The 18,168-nt window shown below is 46.3% G+C and overlaps 1 protein-coding gene across 1 annotated transcript in view; it reads right to left on the bottom strand.

The window, feature by feature from the left end:
- FGF9 (fibroblast growth factor 9) overlaps positions 1 to 16,547 on the bottom strand; it is a 30,284-nt gene extending 13,737 nt beyond the window's left edge. Inside the window, exons 1-2 of the mRNA XM_002928925.4 lie at positions 15,447 to 16,547; positions 6,885 to 6,988 (exon numbers count right to left, since the gene is read on the bottom strand). Of these exons, the coding sequence (XP_002928971.1) occupies positions 6,885 to 6,988; positions 15,447 to 15,723 (381 nt within the window). The 5' untranslated portion in view covers positions 15,724 to 16,547. The remainder of the gene's footprint in view (positions 1 to 6,884; positions 6,989 to 15,446) is intronic.
- Positions 16,548 to 18,168: the final 1,621 nt, after the last annotated feature.

The following is an 18,168-nucleotide window of genomic DNA, read 5'->3' as shown; positions in this document are numbered from 1 at the left end:
GTATCCTGTTCCACAAACACACTAGCTTATTCTGCTCGCTCAAAAGTTGCTCACGATTGCCAATGCAGAATGCCCGATGGAGACAAAAAGGCCTCGGTACATTGCCGGGGTCAAGCTGCCTCTCCAGCATACCACTAAGCCTCCTTGCTGGCTTCACACCTGCTGTGATGGGATATTTTCAACACTGGCATCTGCAGACCCCTGGAAGACAAAGGACCTAATCTGGAGGACTGCAAGTTTTCTACATGAATGTTTTCTCCTGGTCTTTTCATTTCATGAAAAAGCAAAGGGATTGTTTTAAGGCTATTCTGGACCCTCCAGATGACCACCTGTAACCAGATATGGCCACCCAAGAATGTATTTGTGCTAAGTAATGCTAACTAGTGCTACTTTCACCATCAGGACTAATAGCAAAAGAAAAAGACAAAACTAGCACATCATTTGGTCTCCCAGGAATTAGAATAGGAAGACTTGAGTGGTAGGGGGACAACTGTCTTCCCAAGGTGCTCTAAAAAGCTTTAGGGCCACACTGACAGTGAAGCAGGATCTTAGCCTCAGAAGGATAACGTCTTCCATCACACCAAATCAATCACACCCATCGGGATTTTATTGGTCTTAGACTTTAGTGTAAATTTTAACATTAATCTGTTTTGAATTGGAGTTGCTAAGAAGTGTAAGAAGTTTGTGTTGGTTCATATTCAAAGGACACAGTCCCAATCGTTTAAATCAGTATGGGCTTCAAAGGGTCTGCAATACTTTGTTTTTCCTCTTAAAGAGATTGTTACATTCCTTCAGTCTGGGACAGGTGGATAGACAGGGTCTCTCCCCCCTCAACCCCACACCATGGAGACACCTGCAAGGGAAATTCTTTGACTCACATACCTCTAACCCAGTAGAGACAACTGCCCCAACCAATGTACTTTTTTTAAGTATATGTGCATAGGAAACAGTCAAAAATCCATCACACCTTGTTATTACATGGATTCATATAAACCAAGGCCCAATCATGTCTCTGGAAACATAACAACAAAATCTACTAGGAAACACATGTTTAATAAGCATCTCCATCAGGATGATGGTCAGCTTCCAAAGCACTGGTCTGAGGGCTGCAAGAACTAGGCATGAGTCACTCTGCCATCTACGAGGTCTGGGTCTTTAAATAAGGAAGAAGAGGACTCTGTAAGTAGGCAGCACATACGAGGCAGGGCAACCGCCACCCGATGCCCAGATACAGCGAGGCTCTGCATCTATGCAGGTCGCAGGCATGCCTTACACTGACCATATGGCGACTGCACAGAACGTGCATAGCCGGGCCTTTAAAAAACAGAAAGGTTGTAAAGACAGAGAATCTGACTCCTAGAAATTTAATCTAGTGGAAAAGACCAACAGGAATTAAAATTCTGAACAGAAAAAATTAAGTGCTATAACAGGGATACAAACCCGCAATCTGCACGTCATCCTTTTGCACCACTTTTATAGATTCTATGCTCTACTTTCCTGTATCACTGCCATTTCAATGATTGTGCTACCTTTTAATGAAAAGGTGAAATATCTTTCATTAACTGCAAGCTCCTTGAAGGACATTAATTTTCTCGTGGCATTTTTTTTAAAGAGATATTTATTTTAGTCAATTATTCTTGATGCTTTAAAGTATCTTGATAACAGGGGCACCTGGGTGGCTCAGCTGGTGAAGCATCTGCCTTCAGCTCAGGCCATGATCCCAGGGTCCTGGGGTCGAGCACCGCATAGGGCTCCCTGCTCCGTGGACAGTCTGCTTCTCCCTCTGCCTCTTCCCCCTGCTTGTGTGCTCTCTCTCTCTGACAGATAAATAAATAAAATCTTTTTTAAAAAAATAAAGTATCTTGGTAACATTCAGAAAAGAGTAAGACTCCAAAAGTAACTATCCAAGCCTTACTTCTAGTCTCCTTGATAAGAACAAAAGTGACAAATGTAAACTAATACTCTAATAAACTATAATCTTCTGGCCGTGTGTGTGTGTGTGTGTGTGTGTGTGTGTGTAGGTGTGTGCGTATGTGTGTGTGTATGTGTGTGTGTGTGTGCACGCACACACACACACGATCTAACACCCTCTCTATGACTCAGGCAGGGTACTCTAATCTTTACATTTGAAAGCGCATGTGCCCTAACTTGCCTGCCCTGCCTTTTCTGAGACTCCTATACATCCCTCAATATCCAGTTTAAGTGTTACCACACAATTTCCTCAAGCAGTTATTTAAACACTCTTTTGGACCTCCAAGATATTTGTGTTTCCCTACTATAGTGCACTTCACATTGCACTGAATTATTTATAAATATATTTCTCCTACCAGATTGTGAGATCCTTGTCACACTGGTATGCGCTCAGCACAGTGCTAGGCACATAGTGGGTATAAATGTTTGTGAATGAATGAGCAAAGAAGTAATTGATGCGGGGGTGAATTAACACATAAATATGAGAATCAAACTCCACCCCAGAGCCAGAATTTTTCAGGTTGTCCTTAAATCATATTATGATACACACCAGCAATATCATTTTTCCTATTGCCACATTCTAATAGAGCACCAGAATTCCATGCATTTTTCTGAAGAAATATGACCCCATTCACCTCTGGGCTTTTAGATACATTCCTAACACAAACTTGGAAACAAAAGAATTACATAGATGAAAAGAGAAAATTTATCCCAAAATACATTTTAAATTAGTATTTGCTGTATTTTGCTTTACTTTTTGAAGGGAAATCTGCTATTTCCCCAGATCTCCTATTTACCTTCTTTCATAATAAGATAAGTCTTCTCAAGTTTTCCCCAATGTTGAGGAACTTCTCTACTTTAGTTTACTGAGCTTTACACAACTTCATATAGGTAAAAATTCTTTAAGCTACAATTTTCAGTGTACAGTTGACCCTTGAACAATGCAGAGGTTAGGGGCACTGACCACCCGCACAGTCGAAAATCTGCATATAACTTTTGACTCCCCCCAAACTGAACTACTAATAGCCTACTATTGCCTGGAAGCCTTCTGATAACATGAACAATTAACACATATTTTGTATGTTATATGTGTTACATACTATAGCCTTAACAATAAAGTTAGCTAAAGAAAAGACAATGTTAAGAAAATCGCAAGGAAGAGAAAATACATTTACAGTACTGTACTGTATTTATTGGGGGGAAAAAACCTGCCTGGAAGTGGACCCACACAGTTCAAAAATGGGTTGCTCAAGGGTCAACTGTATTTAATAATAGAATCATCGCCTATTTCTTTTCTTTCCTTCTCCCAATCTCATCACAATGAAAACATACTGTTTTGGTCACTCCTCATGTCCACTGCCACACCAGATGCGATAACCACAAACCCAGTGGGAAATGTGATTCCTAGCCACAGAGGAGCACAGATCCCATCTTCAATCCCCCCTCCTGCCTTAGGGACAGCCAAAAGGAAAACCATCTGGCTACCCAGAAACCATCTTCCCAGCTCTGTACATAAGAGGCAAAAAGATCTTGCTGCATAAACACTTTGTGTACATAGAGAACATCATGCATGAGGCAGACAAGACTCAGGAGTAAAGCCTAAAAAATCCAAAGCATAAATTCTTGAGATCCAGAGTAGGAAAAGACACTCCAGACATCGAAGTCAAGCTATTCATCTCACATTTGAGGAGAATGAGGGCCCAGCACCTCACTAGTGGCAGAGACAGAACGAGAGCTCAAGTCTCCTGACTCCTGTTGCCATGCTTTCACCACTACACTATGTCTTTCCAGCCCCAGCCCCATCCCCCTTGGGCTGGACACACCAGGGACAACATATCACAGTCCAACTCAGCGTGGGAATGGAAGAGGCAGATTCTCCCTTGCAGCCAAGTTCTAAGTACCCCTGACCACACAAGCAGATACAGTGAGGTCCACACCCATGTGTGTCTTGAAGCATCAAAATAAATCACAATGCTTAGTTCATTTCAATCCAACAAGTGTTTATTGAGCACCTACGAGGTGCAGAGGCAGGCAAAGTGGTTGGTGAAAAGTACTGAGGGCTAGGATAAAGTACACGGGCATTCGCCTTCAAAGGGAATGCATTTGAAGCATTTGAAGGGATCCACACTGAGAAGTGACACTCATATCTGAGTTCTGAAAGGTAATTCTCCTGTGAGTGTGGAGAATGGACTGAACAGGGGAGAAGCTGGATACAGAGAAGGCGCTGGAGATATTCTTCCACAAAGGAAATCACAATTTGGAAAAACACTCGTTATTATACTTTCCTCCGAGCAGTTTCCATGCCTGAAGATACTCTTTACATGAGAAACTGCGCATTTCTCAAGCACAGGAGGAAATGGAAGCCTTTTCTCAGACTCGCCCCTCTGCCTAGCTGGGACTCTGTGATTGGAACTGTGGGGCTTTGCAGCCATGCAGCAGTGGAGGTGGGAAGCGTCCTCCCAGCCACACACTCTGTGTGCTCAAAAAGCCCTACACGAGGCAGTTGGGCTTCCCAGAAAACATGCCAAGATGGGGTTCTCCAACTTCTGCCACCTGGCCACCATTTCGGGCAGTACTGTCACTGATAATCACTGGGTCTACATTCAGGATATCTTCCAGAGCCCTCACTCTGTGCTGCAGACGGGAGCACACAAAGGCAGGAGAGCAGCCAGAGGAGAGAAGAGATGAGCAAGAAGCCATCGGAAGAGTCCGGACAGGGAGATGAGGCTCAGCTGGACAACACACATAGAGGCCACTGTGCTGAACACAAGGTTCCACCAGTCTCCTTGTCAACTGATAAACTGCAGGAGGCTGTCATGCTGGTGATTTCATCTGAAAGACTGGTCATCTTTCTCCAGGGGAGGGGACTCTGCAGGGGCGTGCAAGGTGGTCCGTGGAGTGGCGAACAAAAATGGCCTCTGTTTGTGTTTACTTATTTGTCGCAACCTTTTAAAATGTTTACCTTAATATGAGTTTTATAAAATAAAACAATCTGTAGAACTATATTTTAGATATAGAACCTTTAAGGAATTAAGTATACCCTGTTGAGACTCATACTCAAAAAAATTGTTTTGGTGGTACTATGTGATCAAAAAAGTCTGGAGACCATAGTGATTAACCATGGAACCTTCCACCCACTAACAGTTGGATTGTGCCCTACACACGAGAAGCAGTTTGTCGAGTTTAACTGCGGCCAACTTAATCCATATATTAAATCTTTATATACCTAAAAGTGAAAAAAATTGAGGGGGTGACAAAAGGAGAACATCATTTTATGTTTTAAAAGTATGAAAGCAAGGGCGCCTGGGTGGCTCAATCAGTTAAGCATCAGACTCTTGATTTCGGCTCAGGTCATGACCTTAGCGTCCTGAGGTTGGGCTCCGTGCTGGGTGTGGAGCCTGCTTAAGATCTCTCCTTCTCCCTCTCCCTCTGCCTCTCTCTCCTCCCTGTCTCACTCTCTAACAATAATAATAACAACAACAACAACAATAATAATAGTGTGAAAGCTTCCTTATACCTTGTATCTTTGCACTTAAAAGTGCTGACAAAGAACATTTAGGCAGTAGATAACTTTATCTAAAGCACAAACTGTGTTTAAAAAGCTAAACCCAATCCCTATGCTTAAAAACGTACTTTAAAATAATCTATTCTCTCAAAGAAGCACTTTTTTAAAAGAGACTTAATTATCTAACAAAATCAATCAATCTAGATTCAAATTTTACCAAGGCAGAAAAACCAATCTCGCACCATGGTGTGTGCTATATTCAAATTACACAGGCCATTTATTGTATCTGGAGTGTTTGAGTAAAAGTTTGATACTAGTCCAACCCTTGCATGTGTGTGTATGTACACATACATATATTTACTAATATGTGGACAGGAAAGGAGTAGATCTAGAAAATGTTTCTCCTAATTATATGTGAAAATGCCCCTCATTTCGTCTCCCATTCTGAGTTTTTTTTAATTTTCAACTTTTTATAGATTCTAATCAAAGTTCTCCTATGTAGGTGACGTGGATTAAATTCTCATTTGGCCACCAATAATGGCAAGGAAAAACTAAAGGCTGATTTCACTATGAGCTTTTTGTTAAAAACACAAGTTAGTATATAGTAACTTATTTGATTCACACACATACATTTAGAAATAATATATCAATTCCTACTGTGTAGCATGCACTGTGTTTTAGAAACTCTGGTTGGTAGCACAAGTAAAGAGATAACAAAGATGTAAAGTCAGTCCCCTTCTCTCAAAGCAGAACGAGGGACTTTGTCTCATTTGCTGCTGTCCCTGAGCACATGGAAAAGCACCTGGTAACTTATGGCTATAATAAACACTTCTTCACTTCCTCCTGCAAGGAGCTTACAACCCAGGAGAGATGGGAAGTGAGACGGGGGGGAAAAAAGGAACTCATAATACTTGCAAATAATTATAATATTTTTATATTCTTATTCACATACAAGAATATCTGACAATAATTTCCATCTCCCTTGTCTCTCAACATAATGAAAGTCTTATGTAGCTCAGAGAAAGGGTTTATACTCACTGCACGGTTGTCTATTTCTAGTTTTAATTACACTGCTTTGCAAAGCTTAGAAGATCATTTCGATTCATTTCAAAAATAACTTCCATTCAATACAAGAAGATGGGATTTTTCACACTTGTGAATTTTTTATTTACTTAATAATGAAAATGGTTTGGCATATAAATAAAGCAATTTCTTAGAAACTTTGGTCTAGTGAAGATGCAGGGCTGATATCTATAAATAAAAACAAAATGCTTTTTCTCAAAAACCAAGAACTTACACTCTCTCCAAACAGACTCAGTTTCATTTCTAGATATTTATAATCTAGAGAAAATGCAGTTCAAATCAGATGTGAGGCATAAAGATTGGCAAAGTCTCTCCCAGTACTTACTGATCCATACAGCTCCCCCTTCTCATTCATCCCGAGGTAGAGTCCACTGTCCACGCCTCGAATGCTGACCAGGCCCACTGCTATACTGATAAATTCCAGAATGCCTATGAGACAAAATGGCAGAGGGCAAAAGACAGGTCAGAGCATAGAGCAATTCTTTAGTCTCAGCATCCCTAGGACTTTCTGAGAGGACACTGAACCCAGTTCCCAACTTGGATAATCTCACACTCATTAAAGAAGTTTCTTCTCTTAAAACCACTTCCTAAAAGAACTGATTTTTCAGCTAAACTCTATCTTATAATAATGATACAAAAATACTTACCAACACAACACATAACAAAACATTTTAAAAATGAAAAAAATAGTATTTATAGATACCCTAAGAAGTGATTTGACAGAAAAACCAAAATATATCTTCTAATTAACCTTACAAGAGTATAATTTAAGAGAAAAACAACTCATACTTTGTAAATATGAAACTAAGCATTTGTGTATGGGCATATATTGGAAAACATTCTATTCAGAGAATGGTCTTCTGTCCCTTAAGAGTACCAGGTGCTAACCAAAGACCTGATTGGCTTATGTGGAAAAAACAAACCAAGATAAAGTTATCGTATAACTTTATTGAGCTCCATCTGGAAAATTAAAATAGCCTACACACATCCTAAATATTTCTGCTTAAACAAAGTATTGATTTTTGCTGTACTTATCTAAGCCTCAAAGAGCTAGTTAAGCAATTAAGATAACATCATATTCTGGGGAGGTGGAAAAAACTGACACCAAAATGCTTTTGATTTAAAATAGGCATGAAGACTATCCTAAAATCAAACTAACTAATGATCTTCTTTTTTTCCCCCTTATTTATCCTTGCTTACCTCACGAAGAATAATAACACCTAAGCTGGCTATAAATCCAGAGTTTTATGGCCGTACAACAGCAGCTTTAACTTCCCTAACCATACTGTCGTTTTAAGATGATTACCCAACTGGATATTTGGACTACACTAGTATTACTTGTGCTTAGCCATTTGCCCAAGCCTGCTGTAAAGTGCTACATTTTGTGTAGACCTTGAGTTAACACATACCAAATACCAAGTTCTTATTTTAAAAATATCTTCAAATATTGAAAAATTCACTCATATTTAAGAGCTTAGGAAAAAACTAAGGATAACAGTATGCTATAGGCAGTCTCATGTGACTAATAAAAAAGCACTTACATGGATTTTTAAACAATTAATTTTGCAACTCTCACAAAATAGACTGTGCGGCAATCAAAAGAAGACATGCACTACATAAATCTGATGAAGCAAAGGGCTCCAAGGCGATGTAAAAAAAGAAGAGAGAGGTCTTATAAAAGGGTATTCTTAATTCTTTGATAAACACAAAATGTAACAAATATCTTGTGTTCGCATTTTATAGAATATCTACCTGGATATGTGAAACTATTTTCATAAAATGGGAAACAGCATGTGGAAAAAATATAAAGAGAAATTACAAATTGCATTTTGGACCTGATAACCTGCAACTCTATATTGGAAGATGCGTCTAAAAGCAGCTAGTTTATTACTAGTCTTCCCTACCTCATAAATCAAATGGAAAGATAAATAAGGAAATATTTCCATGAGATTCATTTCACGAGATGCCCTCCCTTATTGATGCAATTATTTCATTTCATTGTACTATTTCCAATTCTTAGAATTAAAAAATAACTTACATTGTGGCATTTTATTACCATTAGGAGCCATATGCATATGAACCTCTTCTTAGCTACCTGAAAACACACAATATAGGTCGTAGTGATCCTGAAATTAGTGTAAGGAATTCATCAATGTCCAATTTTCCTTATAAAATGAATGACAGGACACATTTTGCCCCATTGAGGTCTGACCACTTTAACATTCCACATCAAGGGGGAAGAGTTTATCACAAAACTAAAAGGCACTTGTATCTTCCAACAGGGTCTTTGATGACCTCTCGGTTTTCCCCTAACCGGGAAGCCCCTCAGAGAACTGATCATGAATATTCATCATCATCATTGCCCATCGGGCCCCAAAACAACAGGGTGTGTGTGATCTTACAAAACCTTATGACTAGCTTGTCTCCAGAACAACAAGAAGACTATCAATAAACCACAATGACAATGGTAAATAGCTTGACACTTGAGCATTTTGTCTGTGCCAAAGGAGAGGCCTTCTTTCACTCCATTCTCAGAGCAACCCTCGCATTACAATATGTTAATCTCCAGCTCACAAATGGGTACATTGAGGCTTAAAAATGTTAAATAACTTGCCCTCAAGCAATGAAACACCAAAGCCTAGATCCTTATTATGTACATCTTATCACTGTTTTTACCTTTTTTCATGTGTCCATGATTTCTGTATCATTTTTATATAGTCATTCCCTTACTAGTGACTAGAAGATGTTACCTAGATCTGACTCCACAGACCCAGTGAGCAGAACTAGAAGCAGCAGAGAAAATAAGAGCAGGTAAGTTCCTGGGACTGTGCTCTCTCATCACGCCAAATTTGGGAAGGTGGGCATCTCCTACATAGGTAGACTATTTACCCAAATTGTTTATGTGCACAGAGTTAACGGCTACTAAAAGACTCAGGTACTGAAATTATTTATTATATATTTTAGAAATGAAAGTATTAAGATATCTATCTTGTTTCTTTTTCTGGCATCAATGAGAGAGCTGTTAATTCATACGCACTGATTTATTTGACCAACAAACTATTACTGAGTGACCATTATAAGCCAAGAAACATGCCATTTGTTAAATACACAAAGATGAATAAAATATAGGCTAAGCCCTATATCCTCAAAGAGCTTACCACCTAGTGGAAGGAAAGACAAATAGATAAATATAACAATGTGGTAAAGGCAGTAAGAAGGAGATGTTTAGGGTACAGTCACTCAGGTTTGGGAAGGGGAGTCAGAGGGGGCCTCCTGAAAGTGAGACAAGTTTCTGAGGGGCTCTCCTGTGAAAAGGAACTACCTATGTAGTGACCCTAGGTGGAAAAGATTCATCATCTCACACCACCATCCATACCTCTATAGCTCCTTGAAAAACAGTGACCTCAAAAGAACAGCCCAGCCTTTTATGAGGTCACCTCAGTGATCCAAGGGCAAACAGAACACTTGAACGTGTGAGTCAAGCATTCCCCCCACACAGAGAGAACACCAATGTTGTAAGGTCAGAAAGACCTGGCAGCCTGGTAACAAGATCCCCAACGCCCAGAATGGAATCCTCATCATTCCTGGTACCACCTTGTCCATAAGAAACTCCATAACCTCCACCAAGTCAACGAAACTCTCCCTGGGCCTGAGCCAAGCAAGTACTTTTAACCATATTCATTTGTGTACGGCCCACTCCCCACGTTCTCCGTTTGCATGAGTGTGTAGTACAGAGGGCTGATGGATCCATAGCAACCCAGGAGAAGACTTCTGTGATGAGCAAAAGGAGAGGCAGGGAAAGAAGGGAAGAGCAAGGAAGATAAGAAAAAAGACTGGAAGAGAGGGAGGGAGAGAATGGTAGAATTGTGCCTAATGTTAAAACTGTGACCCTCACATGCGTACCATGGTGGGCTCTCTCTCCTCTTTGGCAGACACAACCAAGACATCCTCAAATCAGGAGGGCCACAGACATGGGTAGTGATGAGTAATGAGTAACAGGGGAAGCACAGGGTCAGTGGCTAGTGGCATTTGACTCTTCTCTTTCACAGCAGCCAACAGTTCCTTTGGGGATGTGCTCACTAGGCCCAAGGGGGTCTGATGGGGTCTGAGGTCATCTCTGGTCCACAAGAGGCCAGGACAGTTCCTGGGACCACTTTAGGAAAATGACCACCCCAGACTTTATCCTTGCTCCAGACTCGCTAGGTATTAGTGGTCAGCCCAGAGCTCTGTTCAAATGGACCATTAACCCAAAGCTGGCCCAGCTCCCAAGAGACCCTCTGCATTGAGCCTCACTTCCAAGGCCATAATAAGGCCAGCCGTGGCAAATGGGAGGACAGGCAGAAGCTGTTCCACTCTGGCCCATGCTAAACAACCCTCTAGCCTAAAAGCCCCCAACACTTAACAGAGCTGCATTCTTTAGAGGACAAGAATGTATGCAGACTGTGGAGAGAGGCATGACATGAAGCTTTCGAAAATAGATTAACCCCCCTCCCTACAGATCTCCCTGCTCACCCAGAGAATCCCACACCAGGGCTGCCAAATCAATCATCTCAAAGCCCGGGACGACTAAGTCCGAGTCTGCAGCAACCTGAGCAAATCTCAGAGTTTCCTTAGGAAATGACTGACTAAATGGGAGTTTACAACTCCAATTTTTCAAGAATCTGAACCAACCCAGAAAATACCACCTTAAATAGCAAGTCTTTCCCTTAGTGAGATACTGAACAGGAAGCCCCAGGTCAAGCTCATCAAGGGTCTTGATGAAGTCCGGCCTTTTAGAGCCACCACTCCAGGCCAAAAGGCATAGCAGCAGAGAAGCACCTCATCTTTCCACGAAGTCAAGTGGTCAATCCACACAGGCCTCCTTGTGCCAAGTTAAATAGCGGTTCACGACCAACGCTCACTTTTTTATTATTCGGCATTACCATTTCCTCAATTGATTTTCTCCTTACTTTTTTCTGTCTAGCAAGTACTTTAAAGAGAAAAAATATATATATGAAATGAAACCTCTCGCTCCCCCAGCCTATTACCCAGAGATACGATTCCTCGTTCCTTTTCTCCATGCTCAACTTCATCTCCACACCACCACCCCCAAAGGAAAAACAAAGGGCTCTCTCAAGGTCCCACCTAAGTTGTCACTGCCACACCTCCTGCTGGGACAACAGTAAGATTCCCCTGCCCCCACGTCCCCTGCACTGCCGCTGCTGTGTCACCGCCAAGCTTGCCAGCAGCTGCAGTCACCTGCGGCTGCATGGGGGTGGCAAAAATCCTTTTTCCAGCACATTTCCTTCTGCCGGTTCATTGCACGTAGAAATACACCTTCTATTTTAATCAAGGTGTAAACCTACCCCCATCCCCTGCCTACGGCTACTCTTTTTTAGAGAATCGGGGTGAAGACAAAGTCCCCTGAAGGGAGCCGGGATGGGGAGAGGAAAGCTGCAGATAAGGGAGGGAGGAGGGCAGAAGGAGAGGCTGCGGGGAGCTAGCTGGAGCGCCAGGTGTGGCGAGCAGCCGCAGCCCCTCGGCCCCATCCTGGAGCCCGCTGGCTTCCCGGCCCTCCCCTCGCGCTCCCCGCCGGGTCCTAGCGCCGACGAGCCCAGCCCTCCTTCCGGGCGGGGCTAAGAAAGCAAGGGTAAGAGGCTCCCGGCACTCGCACCTCTCTGCAGAGGTTGCTAATATTGGGACCTGCCGCAGCGGTAGCAGCGGGAGACCGCGGCACTGCTGTCACCCCGGGGGCCGCTTCTCTCTGCAACCGGCTGAAAGACTTAAATAACCCTCCTGCCTCACCCTCCTTCCCCACCCCCACTGCGCACAGCCACCCACTCAGCTCCATCCGAACGAGGGTGAGTGGCACAGTGGAGCGCCAGGCGCGCCCTTCCCCCGCAGCCAGCTCCCGGCCGACCCCCGAGCTCGCCTATACGGCGACCCTTCCCCCCAACCCGGGCCAGGGCTCTCTCCCCTCCCACCCGCACTGCCCCTACCAATCCAGCCAACAGCGCCTAGCGATTCTAAGGAGTAGAGATGTCACTTCCTTGGCGACACCTTTCTCCAACCTCTAGTATTGGGGGTGGGGTAGGGGGTGACGACGTCTAGTTTTTGTTTTCTGATCTCTACTCAGCTGCTGTACCTGCAGTCCTTGTCCGCTGACCCCATAACTCGCCTCTTGGGTTCTCTCCACCCTCGTGGTCCCCACAATTCCACCACCCTTGAAACCTCACTCTATCCTGTGGCACTTACTGGATTTCTAATGACTCAACTGCATTAAGCAAACGTCCTACCCTAAAGCTGACTGCATTAAAAAAAAAAAGCCGGGGGGGGGGGTGTGGGGACATGGAGGAACCCCAACTGGAACATCCCATAATCTATCCACGCCGGGGCCCAGTCGGGCTGCGCTGGGGTTCCGAGGTGCTCTCTCAAAGGCAGGGCTCGGCTAATACACACAATGAAGCTGCCCTGGCCTTGCAGCGGTGTACCCCGCTGCGCTCCACCCCCACCCCACCCCCACCGGCCCAGAGGCCGGGGCCCAAGACGGGGCGCTGAAACGCAGGCCCGCGAGCCGCGAGCTCTGCTCCCGGAACGTCGTTAACAATAGCTCACCGCCCCCTCCGCCCGCCTCCACGGCCCTTTGTCCCCCCACCCCCCATCCCTTCCCTGTGACTCCGGCCCTGTCGGCCGGGGCCCCCGACCCACCTCCCGGGCACAGCGGAGCCATCGACTCTCCGAGACCTGGCTGCGTGCTTCAGATGGGGGAGATGGGTACGACATGGCACGGGGGAGGTCAGGGGTACGACCTCCAGCCTGTCCTCCGTCCCCGCCACCAACTCTCCCGCCGCGGTGCGCGCCTCCGGCGGTTCCCACACCGCAAACAACCGCGCTGCCCGAGGCGGCGGCTGTCAGCCCCGCTGGACCCACACTCACACACACAAAGAGAAAGCGAAGGGACTAAACTTGGGCAATAAAAAATCTCATTCCCTAAACACAGCCAGAAGTGTGTCAGCCCCTGCCCGTCGCCCCCGGACAGAAGGAGTCCCTGCAAGCGGCGAAGGGCGCACTCCAGCCGGGTAGAAAGGGGAACCGAAACGGAGTGTGTTTAGGACCGCGCGGAGCTGGGTCGGCGGCCGCTGAGTGCGCCGGGGGGCCTGGGCTGCAGACTCGGCACCTGCCGGCTGGGAGCGCGGGAGGACTGGGGCTCCCGCCGCCCAGCGCACCTAGGCCGCCCGCCCACGCCACTAGCCATCCGCCTGCGCGGTGCAGACGTCCAGCGAGTGCCCGCTGCGGCCCGGGACACACTCGGCTTTCCCACCCACCGCCGCCCACTGCCTGTTGTTCGGGTACTGAACGCTAGGCACTGTAGCCGCCCTTAAAGCGGCCAGATAGAACAGCACTTCTAGTAAAGTTTAGTCTTGGCTTTGCAACACCCAGAGCCGAGTTTATTTCGGGGGGTGGGGGGTGCAGTTATAGTTCAACTGAAAAATTGCAAAGCAAAGAACTACAGCTTTGCCTTTTCTTTCTTTTCCTTTTTTTTTTTTTTCCTTTTTATCAGAGAGGGGAGACTGCCGGAAATTTACACTAGTAGGTTCAGCCTGGGGCTTGGGCTCGGCGGTGAGCAAAGGGAGAAAATCCTGGGCCTCGTGTATCTGCGACCATCCCCATCCCAGGCCTGAATCTTCCTCACCTTCTGGCATCATCTACAGCCCCACAAGCCTAAACAGATAGTTTAGGCTGTGTTCAACATCTGGCATTAAAGCATGAGGAAGAAAAATCACCACAGGACTTTGTTTTTTACGACCTAGTTTAAGTGTTGTCAGGTGGGTTCACTGAGAAGTTAACTCCTTCCAACAGTCTAGTTGTCCAACTGGCGCTTTCTTTTTAGTAAGTAAGGAAAACACCCGAGAGTCCCTCCAACGGTATTGTGTTCGCTGACACTGTGCTGCTGGGGCTCAGGGTGGCCCCGCAGGCACGTGTGTGCAGGCATTAAAGTGAGCAGAGTCACCAGCAGTCGGGTCTGCAGCCCTCAATGCTGAGTCACAAGTACCCTCCTTGGGAAATGAAATCCTCGGAATGCCCTTTAAAATTAGCTCGCAGCTTTTGCACGCGCGCGCACACTCACACCAGAGAGCCACCCAGGAAACCGACACAGGGCTGCACACCAGAAAAATGGAGCATAGGTAATAACTTGATAGCTGCAAGGACAAACGCCCCTGGTGAGCGTTCTGCCCTTTCCCAAGTCATTTAACCCCCAGCGCCTCTGCCTCTGCTGCTCTCGGAGTCTAAAATATGACTTTAGTCCTCCCAACAGAACAATCAGTCAGCAACCTTCGCCTACGGGGTTTTCAGACCCTCGCGGTGGGAATAAACAATACGCTTAATTTACAATTCAAGCAGTATACTTATTAGAAGAAAAAGAGGAGCAAAAACTTCACTGGAGCACAAGATGATAACCACTGCTTTCAGCAAAAAGCATTTTCAAGTTCTCAGTAGTTAATGATTAAAGCTTTAAACTCGTGGAATCAGTCCATTCAAAAGAAACTTCCTAAACCCGATCTTCCCGAGTATCTGATGCAAAAGAACTAGAGACTTTTGTTATATTTATAAATCATGCCCTCCTTTCAAAAAAAAAGGGGGGGGGGCTTTCAATGTAGACTTGCATCAGTGCCAGCAGCAGATCTGCAATTCCCGAGGCTTTTTCTTTTTTCTTTCTTTTTTCCCTTTCTTTTCTTTTTCCTTTTCTTTCTTTCTTTCTTTCTTTCTTTTTTTTTTTTTCTAGCTGGCAAGACAGAAACAGAGGAACAGATCCCTTCCCTCAACCCCCGCCCGGCCACCACCTTCTTGGTAGTTATAACCCGAACATGTCATCGCACGGACACTAAAGGGTTAATGGTATACCTACCAAATCGGCTGTGGTCTTTCCTGGTTCCCTGGATAGTACCATTGGGGAAGATTTCTAAGTGAAATCCAGTCCTGCAGTATAGCTGCCTCCGCCTGAGAATCCCCTTTAAATGATCCAAGTCCGTGACTGCGGGTCCCCTGGGAAGCCCCCCTGCTTCGGACTGACCCAGGTGGTCACTTAACAAAACCGGACTGTCCACCGGCAACACGGGCACATTCCCAAATGGTACCGCATCCTGCACACCGAAATAGTTCCCAACTTCACCTAAGGGAGCCATCAGAGGACTCGGCTTTTGGAGCACAAGAATAAACAATAATGACGGTATCAACCCAGAAGATATTAGGCGAGGTATATCCAACTCCCCTCCCTTACTGCAGTTGCAGAGAGAGAAAAAAAAAAAGGTTCTTTTCTTCAATCCATTAAATGCATAAATAAAAGTAATCTGCTGTTTCACTGGCACAGGTTCAAGGTCAAACCACTGATAGTCTAAGAAACCACCACTTTATACTCACACACTGACATATTGATAAACATATCTATGTATCTCTATAGATAGATCCCCAGCTCTTAGCAGGCAGGAAGGTCTTCATCCCATCCGACCGTAATAAGGAAAAAAAATCCGTAGTTTCTCCATTTGGTTTGAGATCAGAATGACCATAGCAACTTAAATGCCTAGGCGTTATTATAGGGATTTTTAAGATGCACGGGCTACGTCAGAATTTACGGATCCCGACTCCAGGAAGGCATGCGCTGTTTTTACTCTAACCGACTCTGCAGACATCAGCATGAATCCTTCAAGGGGAAAAAAAAAAAATCTCACGTTGGCGGCGGCGACAAAATCTCCCCTCCTGGTCCCCCCTCTAAAAATAATAAGAATAATTACAAAAACAAAAAGAAGAAAAAAACTTTAGGCGTCCAAAGCTAGTATCCAGAATTCTCCAGAGGCTCGGCAGATGTCCATTGGCTTAGAACGGGTGGCGAGCGGCGAGCGAGGAGAGCCACGACCGGGAGCTCGCGTGCCGCCCTGGCTGCCGCGAACAGGTGTTGCCGCGCCGGCTCGCGGAGCGTTGTAGCCGGGCGGAGCGCTCCTCCTGCGCAGCCCCCGCCGGCGCGCAGAGTGGCGCAGGCAGCGGCATTGGGCTGGGTTTAAGGTAGCGCCGCGACCGCCCGGGCTCCCCGCGGTCCTAGCGCCCGCCTACACACCGCGCCGCTCTGCCGCAGGCCCGGCGCAGCGTGCCAGAGGGCGAGATTTCCTGGGGGACAGCCTAGGTACACTTGCTTTACAAAGAAAGATGCATGGAGAGAGGCAGGAGGCAGAAACCCTTGGTGTCCTGCGGAACTGAATCTGGTAACCTAAAATCTTGCTCGATACACTGATGGAGGTTCAGACTACAATTGGGAAACTAGTTTTCACATGGATTCTGTAATGTTGCATTGCATTATAAAATAAAACTTAGTTGAAAGAGTTGGAGGGAAGTGGGATTGATTCAGTGAGCTTGAATGGATACAGCAGTTTCTCTTTCATTCTTCTGCCAGACACACACAGAAGCGCAAACTGTATTGCAGGTAAGCCGGATGGATGTGAACCCAGCCTGTGGGGGGGGGCGGGGAGTGTGTCCTCTCTGTGCGTCTCTGTCTCTCTCTCTCTCTATCTCTCTCTTTCACACACACACACACACACACACACACACACACACACACACATGCAAACACAGAGGCAGATGTGGCCACCGATTTGTTCCAGGCTTCCTGATGGCATCGGTTGGGGCTATGTTTAGGTCCAGCCCCGCCGCCTGGGTCCGGGCTGCGGCGGTGGAGTCAGCAGGGGGGGCGCCAGAGAACCGCCACTGTCCCCGAGTTCGACTAGTGCGCGCATCTTTGGAGAGTCGGGGTGGAGAAGAGCGCGCCAGTGGGCTCCCTCTTTCCCCAACCACCCTAATTAGGGGGAGCTGTGTCACCCCTCGCTGTTTCAGCCTGTTTCGCTGTTGAGGAAGGGAAAGAGGAGCTCCAGTGTCTCCCCCCACCACGGTCTGAAGCCCGCCGCGGAGCCAGGAGAGTCGGCGCGAGGTGCGTGGGGGTCGCCCTGGGGCCCTCAGCAGCTCCTTCCTGCTCTGCCTTGCGGGGCCGCAAGTGGAAGCCTGAGCACCAGAGCCCAGGCTCGGCTTTCTGCTCGAGGCCGGCTGCCTTCGCGCCCAGCTACCGGCCGGGACAAAGAAATCCGCCACCCCGGGCCGCGAGGGGCCCTACGGGGCCGAGCAGACCCGAGAGCCTGGCAGCGGCGCGTTCTGTGTCCGGGACAGCCCGCAGGCGCCGGAATCCTCTGCGCTGAGCCTGCACTGCCCTCGGTCCCCAACACCCACGCGCTCACGCATTCGCCCGGCAGCCCGGCAGCCCGCCGGCGGGCCCCTCTTTTCCCGGCTCCTCTTTGTTCACATTGTCTTAGAAATGGCCCGACTTTCGGGTCAGAATGGTGAAAGTTGCCAAGACTTGAGCACAGCTCCAAACGGCAGGACACGCGAGTGGGAAGCGAAGTCCAAGCAGAGACTGGACCCCTGCGGTGGGAAAGGGAATCAGCCTTTTGGGAGGGGGGTAGGAGGAGGGACCTTCCTCAGTAGTCAGCTAAAGGCTGGAGATGAAGAACTGGGGCTGGCCCTACTCGGGACGGAAGGGCTTCGCCCTAAGACGAAAGAGAGTCATGAATTTGCAGATTTCTCGGGTGCAG

This window comes from Ailuropoda melanoleuca, chromosome 7 (assembly GCF_002007445.2).
Source record: "Ailuropoda melanoleuca isolate Jingjing chromosome 7, ASM200744v2, whole genome shotgun sequence".
NCBI classification, from domain to species: Eukaryota; Metazoa; Chordata; class Mammalia; order Carnivora; family Ursidae; genus Ailuropoda; species Ailuropoda melanoleuca.
This window is presented reverse-complemented; position numbering and strand designations above follow the sequence as displayed.